This window comes from Capricornis sumatraensis, chromosome 9 (genome assembly GCF_032405125.1).
Source record: "Capricornis sumatraensis isolate serow.1 chromosome 9, serow.2, whole genome shotgun sequence".
NCBI lineage: Eukaryota > Metazoa > Chordata > Mammalia > Artiodactyla > Bovidae > Capricornis > Capricornis sumatraensis.
Genome location: NC_091077.1, coordinates 21,236,749 through 21,254,989, shown reverse-complemented (window position 1 = coordinate 21,254,989; position 18,241 = coordinate 21,236,749). Strand labels below are relative to the sequence as shown.

Here is an 18,241-nt window from a genome sequence, read left to right as displayed (position 1 = left end):
GTGGCCTGTGAGTACGGCATGGTGCACGTGGTGTCTGAGACCGGCGGCCCCAGAGGCAGAGACTACTGCGTCCTCTACAACCCGCAGTGGGCCCACCTGCCACACGACCTCAGCAAGGCGGTAAGTCTAGCAGGCAGCCTTCCACTGGGGCCCTCCCCGTGGGCTCACCACCCAAGGCACCTCTCCCTCCACTCCCCGGGTCCCTGGGGGAACTCTGGACAGTGGATCCTGGGGAGGGCCCCTGAGGATGGAGGAAGGACTCTGCTGGGAGTCGGAGGAGGGACGTGGCCCCAGAGGAGCTCCCAGCCTCTCTGGGCCCCGGTTTCCTTGGTTGTAAGTAAAAGATTGGGGCACTGCCGTGGGATGTCCCCTGTCCAGGGCATCAGCCACCTCCCATCACTCCCACCATGCTGGGCTGGGGTGGCTGGCCAGAAATCCTTAGACGAGTGACGCAGAGGTCTGCCCATCTCTGTCGTTGGGGCGGCCCAGACATGCTGCTCCCTGGTCCGGCCTGACTCCTCCCAGAGAACACGGATGCCCAGTGCCTGGTTTAGCAGGTGGATCGATTGTCATCACTGAGGCCAGAGCTCCTGCCTGCCCTGTGTGGTGTCTGTGACGGGCTCCAGACGCCCCCGTCTGCCTGGTGATTGGGGTCTGTGTGTTGAGCGTCTGTGTGCACACGTGCATGCATGTGTCTGTGTGTGGTATGGGTGTGGGTTGTGTGTGTGCATGTGCGCATGGGTGTGTTTTGTACAGAGCGTGGTGTGGGGCTGGCTCCCAGACCTTGCAGTGAGGCAGTGTGGGAGTGGCAGTCACTGGTGGCCTGGGTGCCCCACGGGGTCCCTGCCACCTGGCTGCCCTGGCCACCATCCCCTCTGCCTCTCTGAAGGCCTCCCTCCCTCAGTCTCTCCTGCAGGTGCGGGACTGGACGAGCTCCGTGCTCTGCTCTCCTGCCGACCTCCCCCCCAAAGGCTTCAGCAACCAGATCCCCCTGGTGGCACGGGGGAACTGCACCTTCTACGAGAAAGTGCGGCTGGCCCAGGGCAGCGGGGCCCGAGGGCTGCTCATCGTCAGCAAGGAGGCGCTGGTGCGGCCCCCAGGCCTCCTGGGCAGCTTGGGACCCTGGGGGCGGGACCGGGTTAGGGTTTGAGGCAGGGGTCTGGGTGGAGGAGACAGGGAGCTTGGTTTTCCGACTGTGGTCTGGAGGGGGTCGTATCCCAGAGCTGTGCTTGGGGTATGACCAGGCCTGGGGAGGATCTCTGAGGGGGTGGGTGGCATGGGGCACGAGCCAGCCTCTTCCTCCCCGAGACTGACTGGTGCCCCCAGCCCAGCCCTGGGAAGAAGGGGCTGAACCCACAGGCTTGCCCTCCTGGCCCTGAGGACCCCGACACACGTGCAGGACCCTCCCGCCGGCTCTGAGGGCCGGCTGTCGGTGGCTTGCAGTGTCCCACCCAGGGGCAGTCATCCTCTCCTGCCCCTGGCCCCACAGGTCCCCCCGGGAGGCAACAAGACTCAGTATGAGGAGATCGGCATTCCCGTGGCCCTGCTCAGCTACCGAGACATGCTGGACATTTTCCAGGTAGGGCTGCCCACTTGCCCTCCACCATCTGCAGCTGGGCCAGGGCCTGGGGAGATGGGCCCACAGTGCTGTGAACCTCAGGAGAGGAGACCCCAATCCTGCCCACGTGCCAGAGACCCTAAGTGCCAGCCCCCCTTATGCCCTCCTGGCCTGGGCTGACCAAAGCTTGGTAGGCTTTGATGTGGGGAGTCGGGTCCAGAGCAGGTGAGCATCAGCACACGAGTGAGGTGGGAACAGTCGGGGTCCCACTCTAGGCTCCCCGTCTCCCCACTGAGAGACCTCTCCTCAACCTCCTGGCTGCTTCATGTCCCCCTGGTTAGCTTGTCTCAGCAGGGCCCACTTCTCTGGGGTCAGACGTGTTGGGCAAGGGCATGGGGTGGGGCGAGGTGGGGTCTCCCCAGCCTTAGCTCTGTTGTGCTCTCCGAGGCAGACTTTCGGCCAGGCAGTGCGGGCGGCGCTGCACGCCCCCAAGGAGCCCATGCTGGACTACAACATGGTCATCATCTTCCTCATGGCTGTGGGAACCGTTGCGCTCGGGGGCTATTGGGCCGGGAGCCGGGATGTCAGGAAGTAAGTGCCCAGTGTGTGTGGGTGGGTGCCAGCCAGGCAGCCTGGACACTGGGCAGGGGACCGCAAGAGGGGCCTCTATAGAAAGGCAGCATGACACCCAGGAGAGCTGCTGAGAGGCCCCCGGGGTTCTGGCCTGGCCAGGCAGGGGTGTCCCCAGGAAAGCGTGCCTCAGCAGCTAGGGCAGCCTGTGGGACAGTTGGGGTGGGGCCAGGGCGGCCCCATGGGACCCACAGCCTTCCTCCCAGAGCACCACCACAGCCTGGCCCAGGGGCCAGAGCCCCACCTCCGGTAGTCCTCCCTGTGAGGACCACAGCTCCCGGCGCCCTCCCCTGAGGTCCTGGGGGCCGGGTCCTCCGTCAGGGGGACCCTCATACACACGGTGGGCCTGGACGGGGGCCAGGTACGCTGTCCCTCGGCCTGCCCCTCCCCGTGCCTGCAGCCCCAGGCGCCGTGCCGGCCGCAGGGCGCCCCTTGACCGGCCCGTCCTTCCAGGAGATACATGAAGCACAAGCGGGATGACGGGCCCGAGAAGCAGGAGGACGAGGCTGTGGACGTGACGCCCGTCATGATCTGCGTCTTCGTGGTCATGTGCTGCTCCATGCTGGTGCTGCTCTACTTCTTCTACGACCAGCTCGGTGGGCCCCCTGCCTCAGCCCCCAGGGCCGTGTGTTGGGGGTGGAGGCTGTGGTCCCTGCCTTCAAGGAGTGCCTCAGGCGGGGGCCGCCCCTCCCTTCCCTTGGTGCGCCCCCTGCCAGGGGAGTGAGGTGCAGAGACCCCCCTCAGCCTCTCACTGCCCCCCGCCCTGCAACTCCCTCCAGTCTATGTCATCATTGGCATCTTCTGCCTGGCCTCCTCCACCGGCCTCTACAGCTGCTTGTCACCACTCGTGCAGAGGCTGCCTTTCTGCAAGTGCAGGTGAGCTCCCCGGGGCGGCCCACACTGGCTCTACTGGAGGGGGTCCCGCTCTGCCACCTCTCGGCCTCTCCCCTCCCCGTCCTGCGTCTGAGGCGCCACAGCTTCTGTGAAGTTGAGGGCCCTCTCCAGAGCCCTCGGTCAGTCTGGTGCGGTGCAGGCATATGGCAGGTGCCCCCTCAGTGCTGGCTGGGGGCTACGGGGATGGCTCTGAGCCGGCCTTCCTCCCCCCACATCCCATTCAGGGTCAGGCTCCCTGGGATCCGGGTAGGGGTGGGGGGCACCAGGTAGGGCACCAGGGGGATGACATGGGAGGCTTTGGGACAGGAGTTGAGCCGATCCCGCAGTGCTGGGCAGACAGCGCTGTGAGGATCAGAGCCCTGATGCCCCTGCCTGCCTGCAGGGTCCCTGACAACAGCCTGCCCTATTTCCACAAGCGCCCTCAGGTCCGCACACTGCTCCTGGCGCTGCTGTGTGCGGCCGTCAGCGTGGTGTGGGGCATCTTCCGGAATGAGGACCAGTGAGTGCACTGCCGCCGCCCCAGGGGGGAGGGGGGGCAGCAGGGTGCTGTCCTCGGGTGCTCTGACCTCCCTCACCTCCATGAGCCATCTGACCCGGGCCCTTGGATCCGGGCCAGCCCCCAGTTATGAAAAGCTCTGCTGTCAGTGCTCTGGACGCAGTGACTGCATGCTGTCCAGGTGCCGACCAGGCTCAACGGATGGCTGCCCAGCTCTAGCTGCCTCCTGGCCTGTCTGGTGCCCTGGGGTCTGCAATTGCAATCTGGGCGGAAGATGCCACTGGCATTGCTGCCCGGGCATGGAGCCATGGGCTCAGCGGCAGCCTGGATGTGGCCTGGCGCCACCAGACCCACTGCTCTGCCTCGGCAAACACCCGTGTCCCCTGGGCAGCCTCCCACCAGAGGCAGCCACTGCCGGTCCCCATGTCCCCGCCCCCGCTGTCACCGACACCATCTGGCACTTTCTCTGAGCTTCTCTGGGGCCGTTAAACACTCTTGGCTGTGCTGCCTTTTGGAGCCACAACAGATTTAACTGGCAGAAGGAAAACGTGAAAATATTTGGAGTTCTCTGTACACAAAAAGAATATGAGCTCTCAAGATTAAGTCCCAGCCAGAAGGCCCACTCCCCCGCTTGAAATTAGAACAGGCCCTGGTTTCTACCATGTCTGGGCACCCACACGGCCTCAGTGAGCCTTCACTGTTCCCACCAGTGTCCTGGCCCAGAGACTGTCACCCTGTGCTCAAATGAAGCTCTGAGGAGTAGGGGCAGGGAGGATGGAGCAGGTGGTGGGGGCCGATTTCCCCAGTACTGGAGCTTCATCAGAGCATCAACTTGCAAATTTGGAAGTGGCCCTGTCTCCTGGGGCTCCAGACTGTGTCCTCAGAACCCCAAGCCTCTCTTTCCCAAGAGAGTGTGTGTGGCACCTGGCTGGGAAGGTGGGGTGTGTGTGCGAGTTTTGTTTTTCTAAATCATTTAAAAGATATTTTTGAAAAGTTTGAATCTGTAGTTGTAGAGTTCCCCTCCCCTCACCCCCTGCCCTGTCCTGTGCCCCAGGTGTGAAGGCCACTGTTGCAGAGGGATGGGGCCATGGCACTTTGTGGGAGGCTGGGCACCAGTGGCTTGGACCTGGTGGCCGGGGAGGGTGGGGCCGCCTGGTGGAGGCTCTTGAGACCCTGCCTGAGGATGAGGCTGTGTTGCATTCCAGGTGGGCTTGGATCCTCCAGGACGCGCTGGGCATCGCCTTCTGCCTCTACACCTTGAAGACCATCCGCCTCCCCACATTCAAGGTGAGGGTCCCCCAGGTTTCGGGGAGCTCTGGATGAGGGGTGGAGCCTCCTCATGTCTGCCTACTGTCCTGCCACGTGGCCTTGCCCAGGGCCTTCTGCTCTGAGCCTGGCCCCTTGTAGGTGGTATGGTTTTTGCTTTTCTGTCCCTCTGGCCACCTTGGGCTTGAGGATTAGCACAGGGTTGCCTCCCAGCGTGGCTGCCGCACTGGTGACTGCTGGGCCAAGGGGATCCTCCCTGGTGATGGTGCAGTGCTGGTGAGGTGAACAGAGGAGGAGAACCAGATGAAACCCACAGGTAGAAGGATGGGGCTCTGCCTGGAGCACCAGGCTGGCACTGGGACCCCGGCTGAGGCCCGACCCCGCAGTGGCAACCTAGAGGCAGGGAAACGCGAAGATGGGTGTCACCTGCCCAAACACGGGGCTGGCCAGGCACAACTGTGTGTCTCTCGAGTTTTCCATCAGAAGCTCAGAAGCAAAGGGGATTCCCTGTTGGTCCAGAGCTAGGACTTGGTTGTCTCACTGTTTACAGCCGGGGTTCCATCCCTGGCTGGGGAACTGGAAGTTCCACAAGCTGAACAATGGTGCCAAAAAGAAGAGAAGCCCAGATCTTGGCTCTCCCTGAGCCTCGGCTGCCCATCCTCTGACGTTCTCGTCAAGGTGGCAAGATGTTCCTTCCCACAGGGAAAGTCTGAGCCTTGGCCGGGGTTGCTGATGCATCCTGGAGGGTCTGTGCGTCAGCACCCTGTGCGGGGGTGGGGGTGGGGCAGAGCTGGTGGGGGTCCCCGAGTGGAGGGCAGCCCTCTGGACGCCTGGCCCATCTGTCCACAGGCCTGTACACTGCTGCTGATGGTGCTGTTCATCTATGACGTCTTCTTCGTGTTCATCACGCCCTTCCTGACCAAGGTGGGCCCTGCCGCAGCCCATGCCCCACCCTTGCCTGCCCACACCCCACGGCCCTGCCCCAGCCTGCCCACGCCCTGCCCCCTGGTCGGGCTGCTGCATTCAGCCCTTCCTGACATGGCACCCCCCTTCTCTTAGAGCGGGAACAGCATTATGGTGGAGGTGGCAACCGGGCCTTCGGACTCAGCCACCCACGAGAAGGTAGGAGTGTCCTGCGGCGAGGTGCTGAGTGTGCAGGGAGCAGGGCTGGCGGGTGCTGGAGACACTGCCCCTCTCTGCAGCTGCCCATGGTGCTGAAGGTACCCAGACTCAACGCCTCACCGCTGGCTCTGTGTGACCGCCCCTTCTCCCTCCTGGGCTTCGGGGACATCCTGGTCCCAGGTACTGGGGCTGGGCTTGGGTGGCCTGGGGGTGCTGGACCAGAGGGGCTGGTGGGTCAGTGAGCAGAGGTGGAGCTTGCCCAGATGGGCCAGGATGGCAGGGAGGTGACTCCGTGGAGGCATGGTCCCAGTTGCACAGACCTGCCCTCCTCTCCAGCTGCTCTATCCCCAAGGTTCCCCCGCCTCAGGTGGCTCTTCAGCAGGTGGGCGACGAGCTGGGGTTTGCACTGGCCTGAGGTCTCAGTCAGCTGCCAGGAGTCCAGGGCGGCACCAGGCCAGCGCTCTCCTGAGCTGGGGAGGAGCGCTTGGTGCCCCATCCCTCCGTGGGAACACTGTTGCCCAGCTGGGGCGCCGCCAGGCCTCTGCCCACAGCTTCCGCCCACGCTGGTCTCTGCAGGGCTGCTCGTGGCCTACTGCCACCGCTTCGACATCCAGGTGCAGTCCTCCAGGGTCTACTTCGTGGCCTGCACCATCGGTAAGCCCATTGCCCGGTCTTCCCCCCGCGTCACAGCCTCCTCACTTTACACTGTGGCTGCTGTTTCTCTTTTCTTTTTCATCTTTTTTTTTTCCTTTTGTCTTCAGTTTGTTTCGTTTCCAAATTTATTGACACCAATAGGATGCTTCCTCATTTTCTGTCGAGCCTGGTGGTTTCTAAGATGGTCCAGACCACTTCTCTTGTCCCACTGGGTCAGCTCTTCAAGATGAGCTGGGGTGCAGAGAGCACAGGCCCTGCCGCAGCCACCAGGGAGCCTTCCAGGCCGGCGTAGTTTTGAGCCACTGCTGTCCGCCCTCCCCTGGGTTCCTGAGGTTGAGACCTGTCCTCCATGCCGGCCCCCAGGGTCAAAGTCCCCGGGATCAACCTGTCCACATGCACCCACAAGGTCCTTCCCTTTGAACCACAGTATGTCAGATTGTCCTGCAGTTCCTGTCATTGAGATCCCTAGTTTGTTCAGATGGATTACTTCAGGATACGTGGAGAGTCCACAGTCGATAATCTGGACTCTCCCAGGACAATCCTATTGCTCAGTAACATGGAGGTGTGAGGGGCAGGGCAAGCGGCCCCGAGTGGAGGCCTGTGCTGGAGATGGGGCTCTTGGCCTGGAAGAGATGGTCCAGTGAGCCATCTTTCTTGTAACTCTTGACCTGGAAGTAATTGCACTTGTGCAGTTGCAAGGTCAGTACAGCGCCGCATCCTCTGCTGGGCTCAGGCCGACCCTCGCTAACCTCTCATCGCATTTGCCTGTTGTATGTCCATCTTCGCGCGATCCCTGCATGGCTGCATTCACACAGCCCTAAATAACACTGTCTATTCTGGATGACGGCACCAAGTGTAGACGCCATCTGACCCTTCAGGCTTTCATGTGATCACTCAGGAAAGATTTCCTAGTTCTGTACTGATGTTACTTTGGTTCAGATTATTCTTGATTAGAGGTTTATAAAACCGAGATATTGGGACACCTCTGCAGCTCCTTCTCAGCCACCGCAAGGATTCTAGGCCCTTCCATGGCCGCCCCCCTAGTCTGGGGGCTGACCCCTGCGTGGGCTCTTGCCTGCCCCAGCAGGGCGGTGGGGCATGTCCTGGAAGGTGGGGAAGATCGACTCCTGGTGCATCACAGTCACCATACGGTGACATGCTGCCTGTCTCTGTCCCTGCAGCCTACGGCATCGGGCTCCTGGTGACGTTCATGGCGCTGGCCCTCATGCAGCGTGGCCAGCCCGCCCTCCTCTACCTCGTGCCTTGCACGCTCATCACCAGCTGTGCCCTGGCGCTCTGGCGCAGGGAGCTGGGCGTGTTCTGGACGGGCAGCGGCTTTGCGGTGAATACCAGTTTGCTATGACTGTCTGCGAGCAGTAATAGCCTAATAAGCCCTAACTAGAGTTAAAGTTGAGTAAGACCTCCTAGCGTTACACCTAAACCCCGCAGCGCCCCGCTCCGCTCAGGGTGCTGTGTTTCCTCCCCTCCTGCCACCGCCGGAGGTGGGGAGGGATGCGGGGAGGGGTACCTGTGCGGGTGTCGCTGGGAAGCCGGTTTCCACTTGGGCTTCTCGCTGCTTTGGGGTGGGCGAGGCGCAGGCTGGACCCTGTTCTTGTCTGAATCCATAGAGGAGTGGGACCGAGGCCGCGCCCTGTGCAGGACTGGTCAACCGTTGTAGTTCTGGAACTCTGGGATGGATTGCTGTCCCCTTGGGAAACCACCTCCATCCCCAGGGCCTGTCTCCAGGGCCTCCCAGCTCCCCCTTCAGTCCACCTACAATTGGACCCTCCCCCAGGCTCTCGGGAAGGCCTCTGGGGCTCAGTGCCCACCATCCTCAGAGTTCTCTCCCTAGGGCTTTGCCTGGCCCAGAGCGGGTGGGTGGGTTCTGGAAAGTTCCCGAGGTCGAACAAGCCAGAGCAGTCAGGTCGCGGCCTCCCAGGGTCCCTGTGGTGGTGGCGGTGGTGGTGGCGGTGGTGCAGTTACTAGCGCAGCCCCTCTCCAGGTCCGAGCCCACCCTCGGGGGCTCCCCTGCCCTCCCCTCCACCCCACGGCCCCGCCAACCCGAGGCCTCTCCTTCGCAGAAGGACCTACCTCAGTCGCCCTGGGCACCCGCCCCCACCGACGGCCCGCAGCAGCCTCATGCGGACCCCGACGCCGCCCCTGCCCCCGTCCCAGGCCGGCAAACTCCTGGCGAAGACGCGGTCCCAACCCCTCTGCCGGTGGAGCAGACTCCAGAACAGTCTGCGCCCGAGGAGAAGCTCGGGGCAGATGCGCCCCCCCAGGAACCCGAACGCCTCGCTGCCCCACCCGGCCCCTCGGCCTAGGGGAGGGCGCAGACTCGGCGCCGCGCCCCGGACTGGACCCGCGCGGCCCCCAACTTGGTGCTCTGGTCTGGCCGATGCGCACGTCCTCCTCCAGCCCTCCGGCCGCACCCTGGCCCCCAGCCCTGCTCCAAGCTCGCGTAGCCGCGAAGGCCCCGGCCGGTAGAGGCCACCCCCGCGCGCGGTCCGCTTCCTGCGCGGTGGTGTCCTGGGGAGGGCAGAGCGGCACCTCCGCCGGTGGCCTCGGACACGCCCAGTTTGGTGCTTACCCTGCTGCTGCTTCCCCGGGGGCGGGGGCGGGGCGGGAGAGAGAGAGGGAGGGCCTCTTGTCCGCAGGGCCTCTGGGGCTTGGACTGGAGCTGTCACCGGTTCGGTGGGGTTGGGGCCCCGCGGTGAGCGCCCAGCGCCTGTGCTCCAGCTCCTCCATATTTTAATAAATGGCCACGACTTTTTGAGATCTTGGTAGTGTTGCCTCTTGGGGTGCGAGCCCCTCGGAGTGCTCCTCCGGAGCACGGGGGTGGCTGGCGCCAGGCCGGTGGCTCCATTTTGCCTTTCCGCTTGGAGGAACTCGGTCCCCACCTTCGCCGCGGTCATCTGCACGCTCAGCACCCCATCAGTGCACGCACCTGGGCTTCCAGCTACCGCGGGCGGGCGAAGAGCTTCCGGAATGTGGGAGGGGGGGCTCTGGAACTGGCTTACGTCTTCTACCTCACAGACAGGGTTCTCTGAACCTCAGGACAGAGATGCCGCCGCCCCCATGTCAGGCTGGCAGGGAGCCACCGCCCGGACAGGCCCCGGGGGCTGTGACCGCCAGGGCCCCGGCCTACTCCTCCACGTCCACGACGAGAGGCGAGGCCCAGACCCTTGGACCCCACGCCGGCTCCGCGTCCCTCCCGTCCCGCCGCTCTGCTGCAGACCGGCGGGGGCCAAACCATGATCCATTCCAAACGATACCAGCGCCAGACTCATGTCTCAGCCACGCCTCCGAGGAAGAAACCATGTTTGTTTATGAAAACAAAACATAAAACCCAGAAGACGTCTTCCACCTGTTTCTGTGTTTCCTAAAAAGAACAGGTGACCCCGCGGTTGGGTGGGGGTGGCGCAGCTGGACCTGACCGGCCCCACCCCTCGGGAGCCCCTGGCCTTGTACGCGGGACGGGGAGGCAGCCAAGGGACGGAGGGGAGGGGAGGGAGGGTCCGAGGGGACCCCGTCCTTCCCCGGAGGACCACGCCTTCCTGTAAGCCATTTTGTATGTCGTCAATGTTCGAACGCGGGTGGAATTTCTCTTTTTCTGTTTTTGTTTCTGAAGTTTGACAAATGTCAAGGAATTCAAAGCGGGATATTAGTTCCTGAAGTTTCCGTTTGCAGTTTCTGCCTTGCTTCTGTTTGAATCTTGTAATTAAACACAGCTTTTGATATTTACGCCAGGGCCTTTGACTTTTCTGTGGTTCAGTGGGTTGGGAGTAAATGGGCGGGGTGGGGCGGGGCGGGGGTGGGGGTAGGGAAGCTGTGAGGGGAAGCCTGTGGTGTGCCGGGCCCAGGAGGCTTTGGTCCTGCAGTAATTCCTGTGTGGAGGGACAGGTCCTGAGCAAACCCGCAGCCTATGTGGGTAGTGCCATCCAAGCCAGGTTTCAGCTTTGCCGCTGGATAGCCACTTGTTCTGATGAGCGGGGGCCCTCATGTGGGGAGGGGCGAGTAGTAGGGTCTGTTGCCTGCGTTTGATGCTGTCAGCTTGCCGTGCTGATCTAAGAAGCAGGGACGGAATCACCCATGGCAGGAACCTCAGACTACTGAGTAAAGAACCAGGAGATCATTGTTGGAGCCTTTTAGAGCCACATAGTCTCTGTCACGACCGGCAAAGTCATCAACCCAGCGATGTAACCAGAAACATCAGACAACAGTTAAGCAGACAGGTGTGATTGTGGCCAAAAAGTTGGTGGACACCAAAGCGTGTGTTCCTGTCATTTTTACAGGTCATGACATACTCATTCACAATCAAAGGAGAGGGTGGGATGAATTGCGAGAGCAGCATTGAAACATATACATTACCATATGTAAAACAGCTAGTGGGAATTTGCTGTATGATGCTGGGAGCTCAGCCTGGTGCTCTGTGACCACCTAAACGGGTGGGATAGGGTAGGAGGTGGGAGAGGACATCTATATACCTATGGCTGATTCACATTTGATGTATGGCAGAAACTAACACAACATTGTAAATCATCCTCCAATTACAAATAGAAGGTTGTTCAGTCATTAAGTTATATCTGATTCTGCGACTGCATGGACTGCAGCACGCCAGGCTTCCCTGTCCTTCATCATCTCCCAGACTTTGCTCAAACTCACGTCCATTGAGTTGGTGATGCCATCCAATCATCTCATCCTCTGTCCTCCTCTTCTCCTGCCCTCAATCTTTCCCAGCATCAGGGTCTTTTCCAATGAGTGGACTCTTCACATCAGGGGTCCCAAATATTGGAGCTTCAGCTTCAAACCTTCGAATGAATATTCAGGGTTGATTTCCATTAGGATTGACTGATTTGTTCTCTTTGCAGTCCAAGGGACTCTCAAGAGTCTTCTCCAGCACCGCAATTTCAAAGCATCAATAAAATAAAATATAAGTAAATAATAATGCAAATCCTTTGCTTAGCAAGAAGCTGGGCAAAGACAGGCAGCAGCCCCAGCCATTAGACCCCTGCCTGTCCATGGGAACACTGGGCTTCCCTTGTGGCTCAGCTGGTAAAGAATCCATCTGCAATAATGCAGGAGACCTGGGTTCAATCCCTGGGTTGGGAAAATCCCCTGGAGAAGGGAAAGGCTACCCTCTCCAGTATTCTGGCCTGGAGAATTCCATGGGGTCGCAAGAGTCAGACACAACTGAGCGACTTCTACTTCACTCACTGCCCGTGGGAGCACTGGAGTATGTCAGCTGATGCCAGACACTCCTTCAGGCTGCAGGCCAAGCTCCTCCAGGCTCCCACCAAGCTGTACCTCTCACCACATTGACAGCAGCATCTAGTGTTTGAGCTGCGAAGCAGACCTGAGCATAGCAATTCTCTCCCACTAAGCAGACCAGATCTTATGCGTTTCTCATCCATCCACCTGCTCATTCATTTACTGGTTCACTGCAAGTCCGCTTTGTGCCAAGCTCTCTGCTCAGACCTGGGACATGTCTGTCTATGAAGGCAGTGGATCTGAGAGTCAGCAAGGGAGTGGCCCCCAGCTCTATCTTGTGGGGGGCAGGTGGCAGGGAAAGCTTCCTGAGGAGGTGACCATCCAGCCTGAGAGACACCGGACAGTCTGTGTGGGGCTCTGATGGGGAGGTGACAGGAGGCTGGACTCTGGCCTGGAGAGGGGTGGGAGTTTCCAACCAGGTGGGCAAGGTATATCACCTGCAGGTGAGGGGACTAAAGTTATAGAAAGCACTGAGGCTGGAGGGAGTGGAGCCAGGGTCAGGGGCTCCTCCTATAGAGGAGCTCCAAGGGGAATGCAAGCGGCAAACAGCTCCCTGGCCAGCCAGTTGTAGCCTAAGGGATTAGGGAATATGGTTGGTAACTGTGCCCACGAACCAGCATGCTAAAGCAAGCTGTCAGGAACGCAGGGACCTTGGACCAAGTATGTAGGAGCTCTCCATACTATGTTCAGAATCGCAAAACTCTGGAAACCATTTTACAATGTTAAAGTTCATTAAATAAACTACCCTGGATATTCACATACACACCCCTCCCCTCAGCTTTCTGCTCCCCTCCGCTGCCCTCTGTCCCAGGTCACCTGCCCAAATGGGCTCACCTGCCCAGGCCACACCCTCTACCTGGACCGCACTGGCCTCCCCAGCGCCCAGAAAATCCGAGGGGCCAGAACCGGGCGCCCCACGTGGCTCCCGGGGCTCCCGGGGCACGGGCTGCCCACTCCCTCCCTCCCCCGGCCCAGCTCCTTCCTGGGGTCCAACTGGGCTCCTGACCAGGTGCGCAGGACCGCCCACACCCAGCTGTCCTTTCGGAGCCTCGGGGAGCTGGGAGCGGCGCGGGTGGGTCTCAGGTGAACAGGGGAGGGGTGCTGCGTCGGGGGCGGTGATGCGGGGAGGGGTACCTCGGGGGGGCGGTGATGTAGGAGGAGGGCGGGCAGCCCACGAGTTGCCCGGGTCGGGGGAAGGCGGTGCTCTCACCTGGTGCCGCCCTCAGCCCCGCCCCATCCCCGAGGCCCGGTTGACTGTGGAGGGAGCCGGGTCGCGCTCTGCAGCCTCGGGCAGAGAGCGGTGAGTCTGGGGTCTCCCGATATGAGGTGGCCGCCATCTCCACACGCCTGGGTTCAGGCTGTGTAGACGGAGCAGGGGCGGTGCGGATGTGGTCCGGGTTGTTGGACGCGTCGGGCTGTGTAGACGTCCTCGGGGAGTGTGAATGAGGCCTTGCTCCGTAGACCCGGCCGGGGGCCCTGTGTTTTTCCCCATCCTGAGGGCTTCCTGTCCCCAGTGGCCGCTCTTCGGCCTTCCCATCATTAGCTCGACTGAACCCGCACGGGGCAAGGGGTGGATGGGGCGGCGGAAAGCGGGGCTGGGGAGCTGAGAGCGGGTTTCCAGGGCTTTGGGGAGGGCTCCTCTGCTCTCCTCCCTGTGGCTTCTTTCACCAGTCCCTTGCTAGGGCGTGAGAAACCGACCAGGATTTGGGGTAGGGTGCTCAGAAGGTTTCGAATGAGGTCGTAGTCAGCTACCTGCGGCACCTGTGGTACGTGAGCCGATTGTACGTAATTGCGTGGTCTCAAGCGTGGGGTTGCCTGTGGCTGTGTAGGGTGGTGGTATTGCCTGTACGTTGTGTGTCTGTGTGACCGCGGGTGTGCGTGGCCGTGTGTGTGATTGCACTGTGAGATCCTGTATGATTTTGTGGGTGATTGTGTGTGTGGACCCCCTTCCCAGTTTGCTTGTCTGGGAAGTGGGGACGGAGTCCCTGGGACCCCCCCAGGACGCCACATGTAGCCCTCCTGTCCCACCAAATAGCCAGTCAGGTGTTCTGATTCACTGTGATCTGATCAGGTAAAGAGTTTGCCTGCAATACGGGAGACCTAGGTTCGATACCTGGGTTGGGAAGATCCCCTGGAGAAGGAAATGGCAACCTGCTCCAGTATTCTTGCCTGGAAAATCCCATGGACGGATGAACCTGGCGGGCTACAGTTCATGGGGTCGCAAAGTCAGACATGACTGAACGACTTCACTCTCCCGTCTCTCAACTGTTGCTACTGATGCGCCTGCAGTGAGGGACTGCAGGGGTGGACCCCACAAGCCACCAGAGAGGAAATGTTTATGTGTTCAAGGCAGGATTCTCAAAGTTCAGAGTGTAAAGTGTGGAACTGGAAGAGCCTCAGAGGGAGGCGAGCTGGGTTGCCTTTGATTAAGTCTGGGCACCCCATTCAGCACAGGATTCGTGGAGAAAGGTCTGCTCCTGGTACCACAGACGTGAGGGGAGCCCACGGTCACACACAGGGGAGTGTGTCCTTCCTGAAGGGGATGTGAAGGTCTGGGCATCTGCTTCCATCCGTGTAGTCCAGGAAAGAGAGAGAAACCAGCAGCAGGGAGGTGGGAAGCGCCTGTGGGTCTGTGGCTGGCCCCAGGGGAGCTGAGGCCTGGATCCAGTCACTTCCCCATCTCTCTTTCTGCCCTGGGGCACGGTTTAGAGCTCTCGGACCCTGTCCCCATGGCTCACCTGCTCTACCTGACTGCAGGGTCCTGGGGAGCCATGCCCATTTCGTGATGGAGACCCATAGACAGGGTGGGGGACATTGCTGAATTCCGAGAACTCTGTGTGTAGGCAGGGTGTGGGGGACGGAGACAGAGATACCTAGAGAGACACAGAGATGCAGAGATAGAGACAGATACAAAGAGGTAGAGAAAGAGGGAGAGAATGACAGAGACAGATAGGAGCTGTCTCTTCAAGCCACAGTGTCCTCATCTGTAAAGTGGGAATAATCCTTCTGGCCCCCTCCCCATGGGGGTGCTGGGAGGCTGAATTAATTGACTTGAGGCTGTGAGCCCCACACAGATCTTAGGCATGGCCTTTCTGCTCCTGGCTGCTTCTCTTTGGTCATAAGCACATTCCCACGGATGTAACAGTGGGACCAGGGAAACAGCTGTTCCCCATTATCTGAATATGCGTGGCTCTCGAGTAAAGCAGAGGATACCATGTTCCAGGTGGCTGGCTCATGTCTACATCGGGCTTTGCTGTTTTCCTCACTTCACCTCTATTAACTAAGAAAGGTGATTTCAGAACCCTGTTCATTGGAAAGATGGCACAGAGTGTCCTGGTACACCCTTCACCCAGTGCCTCCTCGTGTTCAAACCTTGCATTGCCATAGCGTAGTGATCAACACTGAGAAACCTGACATTAGGGGCCATCCTTGAGCTTCCCAGGTGGCGCCAGTGGTAAAATACCTGTCTGCCAAACCAGCAGGTGTGAAAGACATGGGTTCGAGCCCGTGGAGGATAGCATGGCAGTCCATTCCAGTATTCTGGCCTGGAGAATCCCATGGACAGAGGAGCCTGGCTGGCTATATAGTCCATAGGGTTGCAGAGTCAGACACGACTGAAGAGACTTATTATGCATGCCTTGGTGGACCAGGGGGTGAGACTCTGCACTCCCTCTGCAGGGTGCTTGGGTTTGATCCCTGGTTGGGGAGCTAAGATCCTACATGCTGTGCAGTGTGCCCAAAAGGGGGGGAAAAAAAAAAGAAAGAAATTGACGTTAACATGAACATAAACACTCTCAATCAATTTTGCCTAGATTTCCCTGTTTTTTGCACTAATGACCTTTTTCTGTTCTGGTATTTAATCTGAGATTTCCCACTGCACTGAGAACCTGTACTTGTTCTAACTGTACAAGTCACAAGTGATTGGAAGTTTCTTTTTTTCATGTACATGTCTGTATCTGTTTCCCTGGGTATCGCCCATGTTTATCAGCTTCTTGCCTCAACTGCCTCCCTCCACCCACAGGCTCTCTGACTCCTTTCCTCTGTGCACATTAAAAAGCTACAAAAACATGAGATATCATCACTGCAAATAGTTCTCTCACAAACACCTCTTCCTAGGAAAACCTAACAAAAAGTCCACAGACAAAAAGGAAAAAAAAAAAAGACCAAGCTTATTAAATTTCCTAAAGGCTTGCTGAGTGATTGATATCATGAGGTTGGGGCAGTGGGGGAGGGGCAGTGCCCTGGCTGGACGTGAGCCTGATGAGTGGAGCCGGGTGGGGAGAAACAGGAGAGGTCGAAATGCAGATGAGAGAAGCCTGTTGTATAGATCAGCGCTGGCTGCCGTGGAGGCAAAGAGGGAAGACCAATGGGATGGAAGACTGTCTTGGATGAGTGAAAAAAGTTATACAGAGAGGTGGGCAAGGAGTTGAGAGTAAAGAGGGAAAGAAATGTAGGAGCCCGGGAGCAAAGCTGGGGTAAGGTTTGGGTTTTTGCTGAAGTTGGTTTTTTTTTTTTTTTTTTTTAATTTTAATTTTTTGGCTACACCACAAGACATGTGGGATTTTAGTTCCCTGACCAGGGATTGAACCTACACCTCCTGCATTAGAAGGGCAGAGTCCTAACCACTGGACCACCAGGGAAATCCCAAGGCTTTGCTAAGTGGATAGTTGACTCTGCTTGGAAAAAAGTGACCCCAAGCCCCTTATTTCCTCTTAGAGAGGCTGAATTATGGTTTGAACCGACGAGATATAATTGGCTGTTAAAGACAAGCAAGGAGGGACTTCCCTGGTGATCCAGCAGTTAAGACTTTGTGCTCCCAATGCAGGGTGCCCGGGATCCATCCCTGGTCAAGGAACTAGGTCTCACAGGCCAAACTAAAGATCCCGCATACTTTAACTAAGACCTGGTGCAGCCAAATTTAAAAACACTCACAAGATGAAGATTCACGCAGAATGGTGTGGAACACCAAGAATACAATGTGTGCTTCCTGAGAAGGAAAACAAAGCCAGGCAGAAAAGTCCTGGGGCCTGGAGTCTTCTATATCAGTTCTCAGTTGCTGTGTAACAAATTCTCCCCGAAGTTCACACACGAAGGCAAATGTTTATTACTCCAACTTCTCTGGGCAAGAATTAGGGAGTGCTTTGTCTGGGGATTCTGGCTGAGAGTCCCTCATAAGGTTGCTATCTCTGCAGGCCTGACGGGGACAGGGGTGGGCACTTACTTCCAGGAGGCCCCTCACATGACCCCTCCCCAGCAGGACCTCCCATGGTGCTGCTTGAGCCTCCTTACTACATGGTGGCCAACTCCCCCAGGACAGGCAGGGGAGAGCCTCAGTGCCTTTTATGACCTACTCAGAGGTCTCAGGCCATTGCTTTTGGCATTTTTATTCACTAGGCATGAGTCAAGTGTACTCCACACTCTAAGGGAAGAGAATTTTGTTCAGTCACTGGGTCATGTCCGACTCTTTGCAACCCCATGGACTGCAGCACGCCAGGCTTCCCTGTCCTTCACTGTCTCCCAGAGTTTGCTCAAATTCATGTCCATTGAGTCGATAATGGCATCCAACCATCTCATCCTGTGTTGCTCCATTTCCTCCTGCCTTCTGTCTTTTCCAGCATCAAGGTCTTTTATAATGAATCAGCTCTTCACATCAGGTGGTCCAAGTATTGGAGCTTCAGCATCAGTCCTTCCAATGAATCTTCAGGGAAGAGATATAGGCTCCACTAAAGAGAAGAGTGGCAAGAAATCTGTGGACCTCCTTTAGAACCGCCCCCCATGACCTTGGGCACGTGTCCCGGCTCCTGTGCCTCTGTGTCCTCTGCAGAGTACACTGGTCTTGTAGGGCGGTTGTGATCATAGGTTAGGTAACATGTATAAATATCATTTAGTGCAATGCCTGCCACATAGACTTCCCAGGTGGGCTTCCCAGGTACAGCCAGTGGTAAAGAACACACCTGCCAATGCAGGAGACACAGGGATCAACCCCTGGCTTGGGAAGATCCCCTGGAGTAGGAAATGGCAACCCATTCCAGTATTCTCGCCTGGGAGAGAGGAGCATAGCGGGCTGCAGTCCATGGGGCTGCAAAGTTGGACACAGCTGAGCGATTGAACACATACATCTATCTGCCATACCCGCTTGTTGACTTACTGAAGGCATTTCCCCGGTGCACTTCCATTCTCTTGAGAAATGATGTATCACCTGGAGCGATCAAACTAGAACTCCCTGGTGCTCGGGGTCAAGGTGGAGAGTAGGATAACTTGCTTTCTTCCTACATATTGGGCTGTGCTTGTTCTTGTCCTGGCTCCCTTTCCAGTGCTCAGCCACTTCTTCCAAAGGGACTCCAGGTTCC

The 18,241-nt window shown here is 58.7% G+C and overlaps 1 protein-coding gene across 1 annotated transcript; it reads left to right on the top strand.

Moving 5' to 3' along the window:
• SPPL2B (signal peptide peptidase like 2B) lies at window positions 1-10,266 on the top strand. The gene is made up of 14 exons (XM_068980326.1): window positions 1-120; window positions 905-1,087; window positions 1,490-1,579; window positions 2,010-2,149; window positions 2,642-2,784; window positions 2,968-3,064; window positions 3,465-3,581; window positions 4,784-4,865; window positions 5,694-5,768; window positions 5,904-5,966; window positions 6,047-6,146; window positions 6,543-6,620; window positions 7,802-7,962; window positions 8,702-10,266. The coding sequence occupies exons 1-14, from the start codon at window positions 19-21 to the stop codon at window positions 8,942-8,944; spliced, it is 1,674 nt and encodes a 557-aa protein (XP_068836427.1). The 5' UTR covers window positions 1-18; the 3' UTR covers window positions 8,945-10,266.
• Window positions 10,267-18,241: the final 7,975 nt, after the last annotated feature.

What these genes read in the sequence shown, in the direction of transcription:
- SPPL2B (XM_068980326.1), top strand. Translation starts at nt 19, where the DNA reads ATGGTGCACGTGGTGTCTGAGACCGGCGGCCCCAGAGGCAGAGACTAC. An exon ending in GGGAGCCGGGATGTCAGGAA is followed by an intron (nt 2,150 to 2,641) that starts GTAAGTGCCCAG and finishes CCGTCCTTCCAG; the next exon opens with GAGATACATGAAGCACAAGC. An exon ending in TCCGCCTCCCCACATTCAAG is followed by an intron (nt 4,866 to 5,693) that starts GTGAGGGTCCCC and finishes ATCTGTCCACAG; the next exon opens with GCCTGTACACTGCTGCTGAT.